Source organism: Petromyzon marinus, chromosome 27, assembly GCF_048934315.1.
Source record: "Petromyzon marinus isolate PM22_M1 ecotype Great Lakes invasive population chromosome 27, UKy_Petmar_22M1.pri1.0, whole genome shotgun sequence".
Taxonomy (NCBI): domain Eukaryota; kingdom Metazoa; phylum Chordata; class Hyperoartia; order Petromyzontiformes; family Petromyzontidae; genus Petromyzon; species Petromyzon marinus.
Genome location: NC_133693.1, coordinates 5,142,612 through 5,161,985, shown reverse-complemented (window position 1 = coordinate 5,161,985; position 19,374 = coordinate 5,142,612). Strand labels below are relative to the sequence as shown.

At 45.4% G+C, this 19,374-nt stretch overlaps 1 protein-coding gene across 1 annotated transcript in view; it reads left to right on the top strand.

Moving 5' to 3' along the window:
* LOC116946476 (uncharacterized) overlaps positions 1 to 19,374 on the top strand; it is a 151,280-nt gene that overhangs the window by 101,885 nt on the left and 30,021 nt on the right. The window contains exons 24-38 of the mRNA XM_032961391.2: positions 2,818 to 2,871; positions 5,087 to 5,140; positions 6,061 to 6,114; positions 7,462 to 7,515; positions 8,770 to 8,814; positions 10,039 to 10,101; positions 11,224 to 11,277; positions 13,309 to 13,350; positions 14,157 to 14,201; positions 14,886 to 14,939; positions 15,869 to 15,922; positions 16,469 to 16,513; positions 17,370 to 17,423; positions 17,984 to 18,037; positions 19,126 to 19,230. Of these exons, the coding sequence (XP_032817282.1) occupies positions 2,818 to 2,871; positions 5,087 to 5,140; positions 6,061 to 6,114; positions 7,462 to 7,515; positions 8,770 to 8,814; positions 10,039 to 10,101; positions 11,224 to 11,277; positions 13,309 to 13,350; positions 14,157 to 14,201; positions 14,886 to 14,939; positions 15,869 to 15,922; positions 16,469 to 16,513; positions 17,370 to 17,423; positions 17,984 to 18,037; positions 19,126 to 19,230 (831 nt within the window). The remainder of the gene's footprint in view (positions 1 to 2,817; positions 2,872 to 5,086; positions 5,141 to 6,060; positions 6,115 to 7,461; positions 7,516 to 8,769; positions 8,815 to 10,038; positions 10,102 to 11,223; positions 11,278 to 13,308; positions 13,351 to 14,156; positions 14,202 to 14,885; positions 14,940 to 15,868; positions 15,923 to 16,468; positions 16,514 to 17,369; positions 17,424 to 17,983; positions 18,038 to 19,125; positions 19,231 to 19,374) is intronic.

Below are 19,374 nucleotides of genomic sequence, written 5' to 3'. Positions count from 1 at the left end.
TCACAGTGAACGGCTTGATGACGACATCAGAGACCGGTGCCAGACAGACGTGGCCGCTACTTGAGTATAGTGGCACAATTAAAGTGCAGTGGACACCTGCGGTGCTACCTGTCCATAGATCGCGATGGTGATGATAATTGGACAAATGATTCTCAAAGAATCCACCCAGCAGCTGCGCACGAGCTGATTCCATCGTTCCGTCTCCGCGATGGACGTATCTCGTTCTTGTGTGAGCGCGTCAAAATCAAATGACTTTGATCATATACCACGTGTGTTGTACTGCGGTTGAATTCACATTCACATAGTGGCCAGGGGAGAGCCCTTGCCTGCAACACGGCAGAATTGTATTTAACTGTCCAACAGACTGCGAGAGGTCAAGACAGGGCCATCGTTTGTCTTCTCAAACTCATTCTCCCCTGGAAGGATTGGTCTCGAAGGCTCCACAGGCAGATTGAATGAAACTTGAGTTTTATTTTAATGTGGGAATGTTCGCTGGGTGGCGCTATTGTACAGGACAACACGAGGGCTCGTTTTTCACGCACAGACATCGGTCCGAGCGATATCTTGATCTGGTCCTGGACCAGTGCCGGATGAAGCTAGTGCGGTGCCCGTATCATATGTTATAAAGGGGCCCTTCATAAATAAATAAAAAACACACATGAATATTAAAACACATACATTTTTAACTTGCATAGTAAAGTAATTGTTTTTTTTTCATTTGCCATCCAGCCAGATAATACGACAAATCGCTCACCTTAAACACCCAGTCGTTCATAAAAGTTGAAGGCAGTATAGTACTATAGTAATAGAGCAAGTGCAGAATCACTGAACCGGAATTGACAGCTTGAAAGCGTTTAGCGCGGGGCCCTTGAAAGTACGGGGCCCGTAGCATTATGTAGCTAATTTTGCCACTCGGATAATCCGGCACTGTCCTGAACACCTACTTACAGCAACCTTCACTGATCAGCGTGGTGAAGTATGGTCAAACAACAACCCATGAGGGAAGCCTTCATCTAGCAGTGGATTCTGCACACGATCTGATGTCGTTCATCCGTCTCCGCGGTGGAAGTGTTCTTGGGCATCTTCCTTCCAACATTATTCCCAACCACCAACCAACATCTGTTATTTTTCATTTTAATTTATTTAGTAAAGCCCTGTGAGCCATTCGGCTCTTGAATCGGGTGCAACCGCAACAAACAAAAAAACGTGAACAAGAAAACATCTTAAAGTGACTATGCGCAAACAGAAAAATCCAGGAAAAAACAGCGATATGTTCTCGCCCAAGATCGCTTAAATTCAAGTCGGGATGCTGTCTCTAACTGCCATTTGCTCTCTGATCCATCATCTCTTTCGCCTTTCTGTGTCTCGGTGCAATGTGCCGCAAACGTCCCTCCGTGCCTCTACCCGCAGTTCTCAGCTCCGTGTTTCACTTTTGTCAAAGCCCATGTTTCTGATTGTGCCTTTTAACAGAGAAACAAACTAAAAAGACTTAAAGAGAAGTTGATGAAGGAAACAGTAGGTAAATAAATATCATTCTAGAGACACGGGTGGAGTGGTGGCATAGTGCTTAGCGCACTGCACTATGATCCTGGCGACCTGACGTAGATTCCTGGCCCCAGAACCCCGCAAGTGACACCTGAACCAATCCTGCACTTCTGCTCAACTTCACCATCCCACTGACCAGCGTGGTGAAGTATGGTTAAACAACCCCCCCCCCCCTCCCTTGACTGAAATGCGTGGGGAGACTTTTCGTGGAGTGACATGGGGCTACAAGTAAGACATTTACGTCAACAGTTAAAAGTATGATTTCACAATAAAGAATGTTGTTTACTGTTAATCTTAATTAAATTGGCTCCTGACTATCTACACTGATGAATGGGGGTGGGGGGGGCATTCCTCATTCAACCGGGTGGTCTGCAGGCCAGCTATCGAGCGGTGGTTTTCACAAACCTGAGGCTAAATGGGCATGCCACGTGGGTGTAATTGACCTACATGTGGTGGAACAAGGCTAGAAGGATAAAATAAAACCAAAAAACGCATGGTTCGTGCGTGGTACGGATCTCAAATGCGCGTTTGGAAGTCGTCCGTTGTTCGGTTTAATCGGTGCCATCTGTGGAGGTCGAACGTGGTCATTTAGCGGCACGATGGAAATCTTCAAACGGGGCCACTTCCTTTTCATTTCCATTCACACGAGCTTCTGTTCGTCAGAGGGCCACCCGCCCTGGAAAATCTCAAACTCGGGGCGTGGAGCGGCGGCAGTGCAGCGGTTGGCGCACCGCGCCGTCAATCCGGCGACCCAAGTTCGATTCCTCCGCCGGCCAAGCCTAACGTTAGTGGCGAGTGATATCTGAGCCGGTTCGGCTGCCCCCCCCACCCCACTCCACCGTTATCAACCCACATTGACAAGCACAGTGAAGTACGGTCAAACGTCTCCCGTGACCGACAATAGGGTGGTGGTTGAGGCCGTCGTCCAACCAGTGGGAAATATTGGCAAAGGGATTTAAGTACGTTCATAAACTAGAGGAGGGGAATATCGTTTCAAAAGAACCACCGCACATGCAAGGTGCGGAGAGGCCTTAATTGAGTGCTTCTCAACCCCCATTTTCATTCCACGGCACGCTCGCTGTCTTAATTTATGGGTGGGGGGGCACTTCGCATGGCTTTTGACCTCCTCAAAAAAGGTCCGTGGGGGGGGGGGGGTGGTTGGGGTAGGGGAGGGGTTGTACCCCTTGCCCCCCTCTATGTTCCAATAACCCGAGACTTTACACCGATGATTAATTTCCGTCACCTTGTGTTTCTTCCTCCGAACGCTCGCAGGGGAAACGCGGGCCACCTGGTCAGCCCGGGCCTCCTGGAGCCACCGGCAGCCAGGTGTGTGGCCTTTCGTCATTGTCCACCGTGTTTCCGCTGAGCATCGTGCGGTGGTTTCACTGCGCAGGGTGAAGGCGCGGCCCTGAAAATGCATTCCCAACGTCCACTTTTGGCGGAAGGGCCACCGCTCGAGGGAGCCGTCTAAGGCCCCCTTGCAGAAGGTGTCTGGCCGACTGTCCAATTCTGGCCGGTTGTCTCGAAAGAGGTGGGAAAGTACCGACACTTTGTCCCACCACACGCAACATGCCGATCGAGAATAACTGGCGTGTGCCTATATAGAGAGTGCCGGGTGGACAGAGGGGGAGATTTATGTAACTTGCATGATGTTTTTTTTGCTGCCACGCCGAGTATGCTGACCATTACACCACCGTGGTAACATCCAGGGGCGACACGACCTATTTAAACGGGGTGGGTATACAAGATACGACTGTGGGCCCCTCCTCATTTCTCCCGACTCACTTTTACTGAAATGGCTATGGATATTTTGAACCCAACAATACGTAGGCTATAACTATATATATTATTTTTGTTGCACCTTCTATTTGGTTTAGAGGAAGACAGTCTCACGGTGACAGCATCAATAAAAAATATTGAAAGGTACAATACTCACGATTAAGTTATCTTGCTTTCATGCACATGTCAGTGAGCAAACAATCCTGGGGTTCAGTAAAAAAACACCAGCAGTAGCGCGACTATATTTCACGCTGCGTGTATTTTTAGGAAATAAAATATGTTTTCATTTGTAACAATGTTTTTTAGCATTTATGGTTCATCGTTGGGGGAACTTTTTTTTATATTTCTTCCCTTAAAATTGTTGTAATTCTTCATCTGTTCATTTGCCCCCCTCCCCCCCCCTTTATGGCCTACTGGGCCCAATTTGCATCGCATAGCGCTGCCGCATACCCCCTACATAAGTTGCGCCCCTGGCAACATCCCGAGGTTTTTCTGCAATCCCTTGCCTTTGCGAATGAACCATGCCGGTGTGTGTTGTAGTCTGTTAACAGGGCTAATTGCGTGTGCCCGTCTCCGCTGATCTCTTGCACACAAATTAACTGCAGACTTCAGCCTCACCTGCTCCGCATTGGGGTATTTAATTCATTTGACAACCATCTGCAATAATTGTGGGTGATACAAAAAAAATACTGCACGAGTCTGTTTCGCCGCGTGAAAATAGGACACGACAACATTTTGTATCCGTCACGTGATATGCATTTATATTAATTACATAATGGTGGCTAATTAACCGTCATTAAATCGCCTAAGAGAATTACATTTCTCCCTTATTTGTCACATCAAAAATCAGATAAAGCCAAATACTTCCCTATATTTAATTGTCTTGTTCGCATATTTGTCTGGATTTCGGTTTCATTCTTCTGAAAATGTGCCCTCGTTAGAGTGCACGAAACCGAATATTGAGTCTGTAGGAAATGAGCACAGGGCTCTTGTCCATTATATCCTAATTTCATATCCTACAAAGCCTCCGATCATGTATACTGAGAACGACCTCTTTTCTAAAGGACATTTATTACATTAAAGGTTTCTAAACCGGCGGCCATCGTTACTCAATCCCAGAGGAAATGAGCTGCCCTGACCAATATTTTAACGAGGCCGAGTCTGCTGCTCCGATCTCTCAAACGCAGCCTTTTATCTCGTGCTCCTTGTCTAATCCGCTGTGCATGCTTGCGCCAGATGGAGTTGGGTGACCAGGTAATTGCCCTATGGTTGATTTTTCTTACCCTCGCGTGGGTTATTTGGCCGTCGTTCCGCGGAGCTCTCCTGCGCGTCTTCGCGACGTACCGTTGCGTTGTTCAGCCACGATGCCCGACGTTTCGCTCCACGTGATGGGACCGTTATCAGGATGAAGCCCTTCAGCAGGAACAATCTCCGATCGCGCGGGGTGAAATCGCGTCGCTGGGCGCAACCGTCCGACCTTTTTCGCGTGTCGTTTGACGTTTTTCGCTTCACATGACGAAGCAGCTCCCGGGGCATGTGGAGCGAAACGTCAGACATGGTGCCGAACAACGCGCGGTACAAACCCGTAACCACACGTCGGACAAAATAGTGTTTTATTATTTTATTTCTGCTTCCTTCATTGGCATAGCGAGCTGCGTGCTGTGAATTCCACCAGTCACTCGCCGACTCTTCCTCATTAGGGTCCCAGAGCACCGTTATCTCTGAGCCATCACGGACATTATTGTCTTCTGTGGTTTAACAGGGCCTGCCTGGCGACCTTGGCTCCGTGGGTCGACTCGGAGTTCTGGGTTCACCGGTGCGTACGCAGCTTTCGCGACGCCGCACCACCGCGCGGATTCCAGAGTTGAGAGTTCGCAGATTCTGTTAGGCTGCACGTTGCATTATCTTGAACACGTTATGAGGTTATTTGCGCAATGAATGTGATCATGTTTATAGTCATCATCGCTTTCTTCACTTGAGCATTTCCATCTCTTTATATTTATACTATTTCTCAGCACAAGTCTTTTGTGAGTTTCGAGCAACTTTCTAACCCTTTCCCCCACTTTCAATGCACTATAAATGACTCTGTTCGTGAATTCATTATTTTAAGCGGCGACATCCATTTAATAGATTTGCTCCTATAGGTATTTGATCAAATATACAATAGGTTGCATTTTTGGAAATGGCCCTTCTTGATGGCACATACAAAGCACGTTTTTATGCGTAGGTTCTTACGTGCCATTGCCTGAAACGTTGCCTATTATACTTTTTTTATTTTCGGGCCACAGTGTTATTATTAATGGATGCGTCGAGTTTGATTATTTATTATTAATTGCGCTAATGCTCCACAGCAGCAGTATCACTGAATAATTTCACTCTGTATTACATATCTCATGTAATTGATCGAGCAAACATCATGTTCATACTATAACAATACAGCATTAAGCACATGACACTGTTTATATTTGTACATGATTACTGTAATTACATGATTCAAGTTGTTGTGTTTTTTACAAATACTTGGCACATTTGTGCCAAATTAATCTTGCACTTTGTTTTTTGGTGTGCGTGTTCATCGATGTACATTCTTGCTCCCACATATTAACTATAATTTTTTTTAAAAAACTATATTTGTTTAAACATAAAGTGCCGTGAAAATCGTAATTTCATTCAATCTTGATGGACCTTGACAGTACACAGGGTGGCTTATTGGTGCTGAAATGTTCTCCATGCCAGGGTTCCCCGGGCAAAGATGGCAAGGATGGGCTGCCAGGCTACCCTGGACAAAAGGTGGGAAGAGTTTGTTTTGTTTGTGAAGCCAGTGTTCATCGTCATCATTGCAATAATGATTATCCGTCATCGATATCACCCCTTATAATAGTCATCGTCATTGTTATCCATCCATCATCATCATCATCGATAATGACCATCAACTATCCATGACCTATCATAATCTTTCAACATCATCCATCCATTGATCTGTCATCACCAGCAGCAGTAGCATAATCCATCATGATCACCACCGTTATCCATGATACATAATTATCATCATAACCATCTTCCATCATCATCAGCATCATCATCGTTGATACATTATAATCATCCATCACCCCCCATCATCACCATCGTCCATTATACGTTATCATCATCATCATAACCATCTATCAATCTTTCCATAATCCATCATCATCATCTGTAACTAGCTTCAACAACATACTCTTTGGTTCTTTCGGTAAAGTCACGTAAGTAGAAAAAAAAATCACGACGTTTCGATCGCAACCACAAGCAATGGTCATCAGGTGGAAAGATCCAGCGGTAGAACTGCTGAACAAGAAAGGGCTGCTGCAAGAAGAGGTAGAGGTTTGAGGTGGGCGTCACCCAAGGGTAAGTAGGCGGAGTCAGAGATGGAAAGGAGTCTCGTCGCCGCACGCACGCACAGCAGCTGCGTTATCCATCTCTGACCCCGCCTACTTACCCTTGGGTGACGCCCACCTCAAACCTGTATATAACCTCTTGTTGCAGCAACAGCTCTTTCTTGTTCAGCAGTTCTACTGCTGTATCTTTCCACCTGATGACCATTGCTTGTGTTGCGATCGAAACGTCGTGATTTATTATTATTTTTCTACCTACGTGACTTTACCGAAAGAACCAAAGAGTATGGATTCCTGCAGTCACGAAAACATCAAATCAAGATTTTACTTCAACAAGGCACTGCAAACATCCTCTAATGATAATTAACAGGCTTCCTCCCCCCACCCCCAAGCTTGATTGCACTTACAACGTTTCTGCTTATCCTTGTCGTGCTAATCTCACACTTCTAACGTGGTCTGACAGTAATAGCAGAGTTCAGATGCTCCCCCCCCCAGTGCATACCCCCGCCCCTGTTATTACCCCTCATTCCCTTTGCGTCTCTTTGAAAGTATTAGGGGATATATTTTTGTTCCCTCTTCAAATGTGAAATCACAACAGTTTATTTGTTTTTCTGCCAGCTGTTGATTTTCTCTGCTGAGCTTTTATTTATTTAGTTGCTGTAGCCTGCGAGCGAGCGGTTGATGGTTTGAGTGTAAATCGAATATGAGGAGTGTGTGTGCGTGTGTGCGTGCGTGTGCTCGCGCGTTCGTTTTGTTTGGGACACAGGGAGACAGTGGACCACCGGGTTCCCAAGGGAATCCTGGCATCCCCGGCCTCAAGGTGAATGCCGAAAACACTGAGACAGTGTTTCTTTAAAGAGAAAAGCTGTGCACATTGAGGTGGCTGAGTTATATATATATTTAAATAGTTGTTATTCAGCGTTGCCATTCATGCAAATTGCATCTCACAATCGATGACGAACTACAGACAAGCTGGAAGGCAGTAGCCAGGCCGTGAGCCGGTGCATACAATCGCCTAAGCTCTGCATCTCTCTTATATATTAATGTCTTTTCAGCCAATTAATGAGTGACCCGGAGAGCTAATGCAGTTGACAGAGCGCTGAGCTGGCATCTTTGAGATCCTGGGTTCGAATTCGCGTTCTGGCCAACCGTGTTTAAACTGTGAAATCTAATTGTAGCCGATTTGGTGGTATCTTCCTGGTCATCAATGACTAAAATAAAATATAAATAAACCGCATTAAATGAATGTTCTCATTTTTACACATTCCTGCTCTGAGGACGATTTTTATTTTTTTATTTTTTGACTTTCCCTGCGTCGAACACGTTCAACATCGCGTACGGAAATGTGGATAAAGAGGCGTATCGAAGGCACCTCAGAAGTAGTTCTGTGACATCATGTTCTGATGCCTTTCTCTGACTCAGGGTGGTGCATCGTTCGGCGTGATGGTACTAAATGGAAACTATCTGCATCTTCATCGAATGACATGCCGCTGACAGCACAACAGGAATCTGTTGGGGAGAAAAGCAGTTTAAATAACAAATGCAATAGTGTCCTGCAGCAAGTATATATGTACTGTATGTTGAACTTCTTTACCACCGTACCGTGCTAATATATGGAGGGTAAGGTAAAGGTGCAGCCCTGCATGTGCCTTGCTCACACCCCTACTAGTGGAAGGGCCTCCAACTAGAGGGAGCTCTGGAGAGCCTCTCTAGATATAATATTTGGCTACTCTTCCCCGCTGGCATCATTTTATAAAGGTGTTTGGCCTACCTTTGAAACACTGGTCAGACGTCTGGGGAAGAGGCCGGAGTACCCCACGCTTTACCCAACGCCACACGTGACCTTCCCACTGACTAACTGTGGTGCCCGCAGGTGGCCGGGGCGTGGGAGTGGTGGTGGTGGTGGGGGTGGTGGCAGAATTGAACAAACTTGCACCATTGTTGTTCAACTGCCGGGCCGGGAGACCACGTGGAGCTGACACATCTGGATTGCAAGTCCAGATGTCGCCGCTAACCGTTGCATCATCACGGCAGGAATCCTGTATGCACGTGTTTATCGTATTTTCATTACCAGGGTGATCCTGGGGAGATTGGCATACAAGGGCCTTCCGGACAAAAGGTCAGACTCTTTATAAAAGTTCGCACCACGGCACTCTTAACAGTTGGTCCCGCCTACGCGACACCTGTGTGTGCAATTCAAAACACCTGGTTAGGCTTCACACGTGACGTGGTTATGATGCCACAGTGGCGAGATGTTAACATGTTAACTACCTCGCCTGGTATACAAGGGGTCGTGGGTTCGATCCCGACCCTGACGCCTGCTGTGTATTTGGGCTTAGCGTGTCTCTCTCCCCCGTGGTCGCGTGGATTTTTCTCCGAGTCCTCCGGTTTTTCTCTCTGCATTTAGAAGCACGCGTTTAGAGTATTTGGCTGCTGTACATTTCCACGTGATAAGCCCCTTAATTGAGCTATCATTTGGGGCCAGGTCGCTTCTGAAAAAGAGCAATATAGCTCAATGGGCCTTACCTAGTAAAATAAAAAATAAAATGTTTTTGTTGTTTGCTAACAATGTAAAGATTTCATGAATTAATTATAAAAATGTTATTCTTAGAAATGTTTATTGAAATTACATTATTTCAGTGTTTATAGTTAAAATGCATGAAGCTTCTACGTAGATCTTCATGCTGATTCTATGGATAAGCTAATTGCATTTCATAGCCTGCTATTTATGTGTACATTTTCCTACGTACATCGGTAGTGTAGCGGGTTAGCATGCTACGATACGAATCCAGCGACCCGAGTTCGATTCGCGCCCCACGGTCAACACCAGAGACGATTATCTGAACCAGTTCTGGGCCTCGCCTAGGTCGACTCAGCCTCAAATGAGTACCTGATGCGATGTGTAAACATCGCCACTAAGGAGACAAATGCGGTCGGGCGTGGTGCTGGGCACACCACCCCCTCGTGTGCTATTGCAGCCTTCATAGGTGCTCGCTAACAGCACTTGTCCCAACAGTCTGGCAATGGATATAGGGGGATCTTTGACTTTGTCTAATGTACATGGGTATGTAGGTCGAGTGCTTTCTGAACTGAGTCTGGGCCTCCATTATTTTGGCTCGGCCAAGTAGAAAATCAGCAATGGAGAGACAAAATCGGCAGACATGGCATTAGCCCCACCACTTCCTCGTATATCGTGGCAAATCTTAATTGGTCTTTGCTACTAACAGCATTTGCCCCAGCAGCGTGCTGAGGCTATAAGAGGGGGAACCCTGTGTCTTTGTGTTGTTGTGTGTCTTCATTCTAATGTCCTTTTCCCATGTCCCCTGTGACGTGTCGCCTGCAGGGAGACCCTGGCGATGGTGGTCCACTGGGTCCCATGGGGCCAAAGGGGGACAAAGGAGAGGAGGTACGAGTTTAGGGTTTGTTTCTGGACCTTTGATTTTGTTCCTTTCAACCGGTGGGCTTGGGGTAATGTTGCCACCTGCCCTGGTTTTTCCGGGACCTTCCTCCTTTTGAGGTAGTAAAAAGTCTCAGTTTGTGTTATTTGCTGAATAATAATGATGATGATATACCAGTGAAGACAATGAATTTACATGTAGTTCTCCCCTCTTCTGTACCTGTTAGATATTCTTATTCCCATTTAATGGCTTGAGTTTTTCTTCGTAACTCAGGGGTGGTAACTCTTTTTGGGGGAGGTGGGGGGGGCACAAACACAGAATTAACGTAGAGAGAGAGACACGTTGCAAAAGCTGCATCATACGTAATTGAGCCGTGCTTTAAAAAAAAACAAGAGAACATCGACTCTGCTTTCTTCGGCTCAGTGTGGTCATGGCTGTAGGAAAGGTAAAGGCGCAGCCCTCCAATTGCTTGCTTTCACCACTGCTGGCTGAAGCGCCTCCACAATAGGGAGCCCTGTAGAGCCCCCTGTAGAGAGGGTACTTGGCCTACATCTTCCACGTTGGACATAAATCTTGGGAGTGTGTCTGTGTGTACGTGGAACTTCTTTTGCACCGCACGCAGGCCAACCGTGCTAATCGGAGGTGCGAAGTGTGTGGCGTACACACGCTTTTACCCTACCACGCACCGACAGTCGGGGTGAATCAAGAGACTAACTTGCCCCCGTTTGTTTCCGCTGCCGTGCCAGGAAAGCGAACCGGTGGATTTTGGATTGCAAGCGCAGTGCGATAATTAACCATTAACAGCATGGGCAGCACGCCCTGAGCTTCAGTGTCACGGCTGCGTGAGATTATGAGTTGTTAAGCTGATCTATGTGGCTTTGCGCAATAATATTTTCGCAGCTCGCAGAATAAGCCTGCAAGCTGCAGTTCCACTCAGAATGGCACGGCAGACTGTAAAGTTGACTCTCGTTTTGTGATTAATTTGTTTCCTATTTGTTGTTGCCGAATTCGCCGTGGATTTATCTGCCAGGGATTAATTAATGCCCCTCCAAGCTCCTTGGGTCCACAACTCAACACGTTCCTCTCCCCCGTGTACCCTGACCTGGTTTCTCTCTCTGTGTCCCCTTCAGGGTGAGACAGGGAACCCGGGCTCTGCTGGATTCAAAGGTGAAAAAGGAGACAGGGTATGTGTATCGAGTTTTCTGCTGCTTTTTATACTCGTACACACACACACACACGTGCACACAAAGACAGAGATCCCCCACGTAACCTTTAGCAGACTGTCAGAACAAGTGCTGTTTAGGGAGCACCTTTCAAAAAATGTACAAAATGTATGCTTCTCCATTCTCCCATGGAGAAGAAAAATGCTCCTTCATGGAATAAATAAAAGGTGGCCTTAGTAAATTTAAATAATCAAATAGTTAATAATGAAAATGAATAAAAAATTAGTGTTGTTACCGAAAGAACCAATAATATGAATCCCTGCAGTCACGAAAGCTTTAAATCAAAATTAAATTATATTGTTTACTTGAAGTTGCGCATTTTTATGTGACGTCACATTTCTCAAACCGCCCCTCCCCCCCTGGTCACACATCGTCACAAATGTCTGACCCCCCCCCCCCCCCCCCCAGGTGCGTGACGTCATTTATGGACGGCCCCTTATTAGAGACCAATTCAGATCTCATTGGTCAACCCGTACCCCTTATAAATCTCAACGTTCATCCTACAAAGTCCCATCACAATGGAGAAACACAAACAGACAAAATAAATTGTTACCCGTATTGAAAGGGCTGTACACCGTATGAACCTGAAAACTCATTTTCCCTGTTCAAGAATACGGGTAAACCGTATGGGTTGATAGCTATGCATAGCTAACCATGCCGGTCAGTGTGGGTTGTTTAAAAGGTGCAGGGGGGAGGTGAGAAATCTAGGGCCAGTTCAGACTTCACTCGTCACTGATGTGAGCCATGGCTGGGAATAAAACTCAGGTCACCGGGTTCATAGCGCCCACAAAATGTGATGTCTTTCCAAAAAAACCCCATATCCTACTGATGAAGAGGATGACATTTATATTCAGCCGTCATAATTTTACAAATTCGATTATTTATGTCGCAGTGAATGAGTATTGAGTTAAAATGAACCACACGTGATGGATTCTATCCAACCACACGAAGCTCTAATTGGCGCGCTACCGCTGTTTATGAATCTCAACGCATGATTCACGCAGCGCACGACGGCTATCGTGGCTGTAAAACAGAAAAAAATCCGTTTTGTATGATTGGCGAAAGGTAAACTCAGATTACTGAAATCCGTTTTCTTTTGAACACGCCGAGTGAACGTCTTGTAATTTTTTTGTAAAATACATAATATTTTTTTAATTCCACATCCTCCCTCACGTCAACACATTGCAACATCCTGACATTCCGGACGGCATTGCCAATTGCATCGACGGTTTCAGGCACACCGGCCAGGTTATTGCCATTGTGGGCTCAGGTATTTAAGACTGTGAACGTTCTCGTACCTCTACATGGAAATCCATTGACTGGCACGGAGTTTATTAGTAACCTCGCTTTAAACATAGCACGTCGGAACAACGTTGCGGCGTTGTGGTTGGAAACCGACGGACCAGCGTTTGTCCCAGTGTGCAATGCAAAAAATAAAGTGCATTAGTTTTATTTACAGAATAAAAGTTCAAATAAAATATATATTTGTTACAGAGTCAAAAATATATTTTACAGAACAGTTAGAATACAAGATTCCTTGCAAAAGGTATCTAATTGATGTTTTTACATGTTTTATTGCATAGACTAAAAGTGTTTTCACATAAAACACAAATACTGTACACACAAATCGTGCAAAAATCAACCAAGATGGTAATGATATCTCATAAAAATGTAAATAACGCGTGTGAGGAGGAGAATGACGAGGAATTCGTAATAAAGGTTTTTGGGTTAGATCGTGTAAGTACAATTGTGTCGTAACCATCCTTAGCTGACATTGTACGAAAACAAATATGTCTCAAGTCACCACTGTGACTGACCGAGCGACACACGGATGAACAAACTACTTTTCTGGGTTTTTTTTTAATACATAATGCAGATCACTTGTACGGCTGAGTTTGTTCATGGCCGTGGTGTTAAATAATTTGCTTGCCGTGTCTTTGATGCGTTCGTTTATTTCGTCATTAATTTTGAGCGTGTGTTTATTTTTCTCAGGGCGACACTGGCCCACGTGGTCCACCAGGCCTCCCCGCTGCTGTACGTGACATCATCACCATTCCAGCGTTGAAAGATAACTATTTAATACCCATAGTCATGACAAACTCGGTTTTCTGAAGCGCAATTCGCACAGTGGCCTCAAAGCGCTTTACGTAAAGCTTAAGTGGCGGAGAGAAGCCTGCGTTGAAAACGGGCGAGATTTAAGACGCGATTTGAAAAGTGTAACAGACTCAGATTCCCTAATGGATCCAGGGAGGGAATGCCACACTTGCGGAGAGCTAGCTGCTAAAATGTCCGTCTCCCATAGAACCTCCGGTGAGAACGGTTGGCTACGTACGGTGCGAGAGAAGTTCAACATACTTACATATATACAGCACAAAGTCTGCCCCCTTTGTATTTACGGGGCAATGAATGCCTTCGCATTAAAAGCGACTGGAATCACATCTCATAATCTAAACCATTCCATTGTCCTGCTGTAGTCGTCTAGCCAAGGGGACTCCCAGTGGCAGCTGTCCCTGTGTGGCAACGAGGTGAATGCACCGCCGGCCTGCCAGTGGACATTAGTCTACTATTTAGGGGTGATGGGGCGGTGTGTGTGGTGGGGTATAATGTGTGTGATATATGTGGTGTGTGAGTATGTGGTGTGGGTTACAAGGATGAGTATAGGGTGCTTAAATGCCTCGGCACCTCAAAGTACCTTATATCACATCTCATGTCAACCATTCCAATGCCCCTCTGTCGGAAACTTCTAGTGCTATACGTTTCATGCTACAAATGCTTGCCAGTAGCACTGATTAAATATCCCTGTAATTAATCTCTATTACTTTTACCTTTTTTTGAAGCAGGGTTCTCAAGCGACGGGTGTGATAACGACGGAGCCGGGACCTCAGGTGATGAATTTAATCGACAATCGTGGTTCTCAACCTCCGATCGTTTTTTTTCTTGCCGGAAATTTTATTTCAACTTCAAGCTCAATATTGGAACACAGTCCTTGTGAGCGTCAGCCATTATCGTCATCACCATCATCAGCCATGATCTATCCACGACTGAATGCAGGCCGTCAAGCAATCGCCATCTCTCGCTGTGCTGCAATTCAACAATCCATCTAGCACCTGGCGCATGGGGCTGATTTTCATCACTCCAACCTTTGATCGCTCCACCTTTGATCGCCCCACCTCCGTGACGGACGTCCTGTCAGGTCCTTGCGGGCATGGCTCTCTCTCTCTCATTTGGCCACCACTCCGTCATCAGTCTCGACCAACGACCACAATCCCTCCAGCGACGTCCCCTGCCCAAGCCCGCTCCCTCTCCTCGACAGTCAACATGACGATGTCACGATCGTGCATATTGGGCCCTAGTCCACGTGTTCATCATCTCCGTCTCTCGGTGTCGTTTAATGCATTGCACCTCTCCGTGCTCCTGTGAAAAGTTCCCAAAAAGAAGCGTTAACCCCGTCAGCCACATTCATGTGGTCACCAAACCACTGGAGATCGGTTTCCTACGCGCTCAGCTCACTCTGTGTCGCTGTGTTTTTTTTAAATTGTACTTTTTGTTCCTTGACTGTCTCGGTGCAGGGAGAGCCGGGCCAAAAGGGAAGCAAAGGGGATGTGGGAGACCTGGGCCCTCGGGTGAGAACCACTGCTTTTTAAAGCAAACAATCAAAATAAAATGAGCAATGTACTTGTCATTCCACTGCTAGATGAAGGCGAACTCCCCCCACGCCGCGTGAGGCATTGGCGGTGTTTTACCATACCACCACACTGGTACAGGTTTGTGAAGGCTGGGAACATAGATTTTGTAGCATAGAAGTCCAGTATAGCAGTGATTTTTGATGTGCTGCTATATTCGAACAGGATTCTAACGTGAGGGTCGCCAGGTTCATAGCGCAGTGCTATAACCATTGCATCACTGCTCAGCTTTCTTTAAAATCTTGCCAAAGCATCACAAACTATGATTGCTATTTGTTTAATATTCTGAAAACAGAAACTACAATTGGATCCAATTTCAAATGTACGTGTGCCATTTTGCTGTCTCCTTTGATAACAAAAAATAAAGCTGCAACAGCTATAGTCACGCCAATTACTCCTTTCAGGAGGGTCCTACATTGGGTTGTTTGGCAATTCTATGAACGAGTATTGTACCCGTGGATGAAACCAGAGTACCTAGATTGAAAACTCATTATGTTTAGAACTGCCTTTTGTGTTTAGTTTGTTGTCCTTCCCCCCGTACCTCCGATTAGCATGGTTGGCTACGTACGGTGCGAAAGAAGTTCAACATACGTACATGCATGCTGGAGAAAAGCCCATGCACAAGGGAGAATAGCACCCAGTAATCTGCGCAGGCAATTTCACGGACTTAACTCGCCACGCTGCTATTTCCCTACCACGTCGCAGCTCAGCCAGAAGGGTTTAGGAGTTTCGCAAATCTGCAAGATCAACGCTGCCCTTGCCTCCGAAGCTCTGGATCACAGGCGTGCGCCACCACACTCACGCTGCAGATCCCTGGCCCCCGCATTCTGGATGTTGAAGAGGACGCTGCTGTTTATTTTTCCCTGCAGGGTCCGCAAGGAAGAACTGGCAATCCGGGTCCTCTCGGACCTGACGGGCAGAAGGTAGCCTACCTTTAATTTTTAAAAATATATATTAAAGTATTAAGTAAATAAATAAACATTCATATGATGAAAATAATAATAATAGGTTTCACCATTTCTAGCGATAACACAGCTGTTAATATGTTCTAACACCAAATATACACCTATTGCAAGGCATAATGTCTGCATAGGCATCTTGTTTGCCTTACAATAGGTGTCTATTTGGTGTTAGAACAAATTAACACCTGCGTTCTTGCCAGAAAGGGTAAAGACTTATCCTTTCAAAATTTTGACATTGGCAAAAAGGTCCCATAAGATATACATACCGTACATATATTGTGCTAAATAAAGCTTAGGTAACTGTTTTCAGTTGTGGCATGAATGATGTTTCTGATCGTGATGACAAAAGCGCGGTTGCTTCAATTAAGGAGTTTAAATTGAGCCTTTTCTCTCGATCTTCTCCCGATTGCGGTCAAGCGCATGCCTTCTCCTTGTGAGCGCAGTTACGTTGAACCCTCCGTTGGGATCCTTTTGTGTGCCTCTGTGTCTCTGTGTGCGCTTACACAGGGAGAGAAAGGAGAGACCGGTCCCACTGGGATTACTGGACGAGACGTAAGTGCATCTTGAACCGGCACTCTAAAGTGTTTTCATATATCAATTGCAACAAAAATATAACCCGTGATAGTCATAATAATGATAATGTCCCTCTTTCCACTGAGCCTTAAAATACTTCTTCAGGAGGATCATGATTGAGATTATTGACAGATTTTTTTTTCAGGAGGGTATTCAATTTGGGAGGAAAGCAGTGGTTTTTTTATGGTTAGGGTAGCACTCAACGTTCTCCATACATGGGTGCTCAAGAACCCACTTCCTGTCCTGCCATATGTCATCGTTACATAATCACTGGGAAGAGTTTGACATGTTTGTATGTACAGCAATGGGCGCAGGATTCCACTTGTTCCATAGTTTTAACCTCCGGCATCGGCATTTCATTGAATTGTCACAATTTAGGGTCACGATTCGATTCAGGAACCAATTGTTTTTTGTCTCCTCGTTTGTGCTGTATCATTATATACAAAAAATTAGCACGTATGTACCATTTTGATCTCTTTATTAGCCCCAATTTAAAGTGAGCATATAGTGTGCTTATAACTTGAATACACCGTCAACAATTGATGACAATATTCTTAGTTTTTTCGGTAAAGTCACGTGAAGAGAAACAACAAAATAAGAAAAAGATAATAAAATATATATTTTATTATTTTGTTGTTTCTCTTCAACGTGACTTTACCGAAAAAACTAAGAATATGAATTACTGCAGTCACGAAAGCTTTAAATCAAAATTTAATTGATGACAATACGTACAATTCTATAAGTGTTTGTGTGTAAGAATCGCTTTTAGTCGATGAAATCGATGCCTCGTTTCGTGGCTTCAAATTCAAATCAGCTGACGGTTTTCCTTTTGCAGGGACCACCTGGGCCTCTGGGATCGCAAGGACCCACAGGACTGCCCGGTGTGCCTGTACGTTTCCCGAATACGTTAAACCGCACCATAACTTATTTTGATCTTGTTTTCATTCCTTAACATCATCGTCGTCGTCGTATATATATATTTTTAAAGTAAAAAATGACAAAAAAAGAGTTGACAAGTAGTCCACAAGCCTCTCCTTACCTGGATGTGGGAAATGTTCATGAATTTTGGGTTGCTACCTGTCCTGGTTTCCCCATGATCATCCTTTTGTCGAGGCAGCTGTCCAGAAAATATGTATGTATTCCCAGGACATTACAAGTCCGAGTTTTTGTCAGTTGCATGATAATATGAATCATAACGACAACAATGCACCACTCAAGATGACGCGTTCACAAGGTAGTTCACCACTGTACGTAGCCAAATGCGCTAATCGGAGGTACCAGGGGGTGTGGCGAAATATTCTTCTTTTGGTACCTCAGAGGTGGCAACCCAAAATGAAATTGAATATCATTCACAAGGAAATGCGAAACAAGTTGGTCTGAAAGGAAGCCGCGCCTAATCTGTGTCCATATCGCTCTGCATCTGTTTTGATTTTGTTTCTTTGCGTGAAGGGTCTGCCTGGGCCAATGGGAATGCAGGCAAAACCTGGGGCAAAAGGCGAAAGGGTGAGTGGCAGAGTGGAAACGGAGTATAATATGAAAAAAAAAATTGGTAAACGATTGCACACATTATACACTTCTGACCTGTACATTTGTTGGTCGGAATATAAACCGTGAATAAGTTCTCAAAAGTACAACAATATTTGTCTTCAATATTTGCTCCTCTTAAAGCTTATGGTTATAAAATGTGAACCACCAACACAGTTCTTTGCATAATAGAGTTTTAATTACTTGGGCAGTTTCAGATTGTAAATGTTGTGGCTTGACTCTCCAACACACCGGTGTGCTGTACTAGTGACGAATTGGCATATTCTGTTTACGTAACAACCCTTACTAGTTGGCTGTGTCGGGTGGTGGCAGGGTTTAAACGACACATTTATATATTTACGCGATCTAACCCAAAAAACCTCTAATATGAATGATATTCGTCGCGAAAGTGTACGTGTTAAACAGTTCTTTGCACTCCACACAGTGACAATGGTGTGTGTGTGTGGTGAGGGCTAAAATAGAGCATTTGGTGACATTTATTGAGTAAGGGGACATAGCAGATATTGTTAAGAGTGCCACTCTCAGTCACCCAATCAAAGCAACCCATAACACCCGGGTCTGCTCTTTGACCTTCTGCCAGTTGATTTGGCCGCTACGCGTCACCTCAAAGTGCAACCTAGCCTGACACAAGTGTTGCGGTAATGTCGCCGCCACTGAGTGACTGACGAGTGGCGGTTATTGTTGGTGTTTGAGTTGACGTGTGAGTTGGTGTGTATATGTATGTGTGTGTGGCAAAGTGGTTGGTGCACTGTGCTATGAACCCAATGGCCTGGGTAAAATTTTCCACCCACGACTAACATCAGTGGCGAGTGATATATACACCGTTCGTAGCTATTTCCCAGGTAAATTCATCCTTAAAGGAGTGCCTGGTTTCGATGTGTAAACATTAGAGCTGGGGAAATAGAGGTGCCCAGGCACGGTCGTGGGCTTTATGGGCGCTCGCCAACAGCACTCACCCCAACTATCTGTTAAAGGCTTCACGGGGGTTTGTGTCCTTGATGCGTGTCTGTGTGCTCATTGTGTGTGTTGGCGTGCGTGCCCCTCAGGGCGTTCCTGGTGTCGAGGGAGCCACGGGCCCTCTTGGACCTCGTGGTCTGCCAGGCCCTCCCGGCCTACAGGGCCCCCTAGGCCTCGGTCTCCCTGGCAAACTGGTAAGGCCTTTCTGTCAGTGCCGTCACCACTACAGATGATTTTCTAACAAGCGTTCAAAAGTTACTCTTTGCAGCGCAAATAAGTCAAATTTTCCCTTAAAGCTATATTCTTCACATCATTTATTAAGTATATGATAAGTGTGA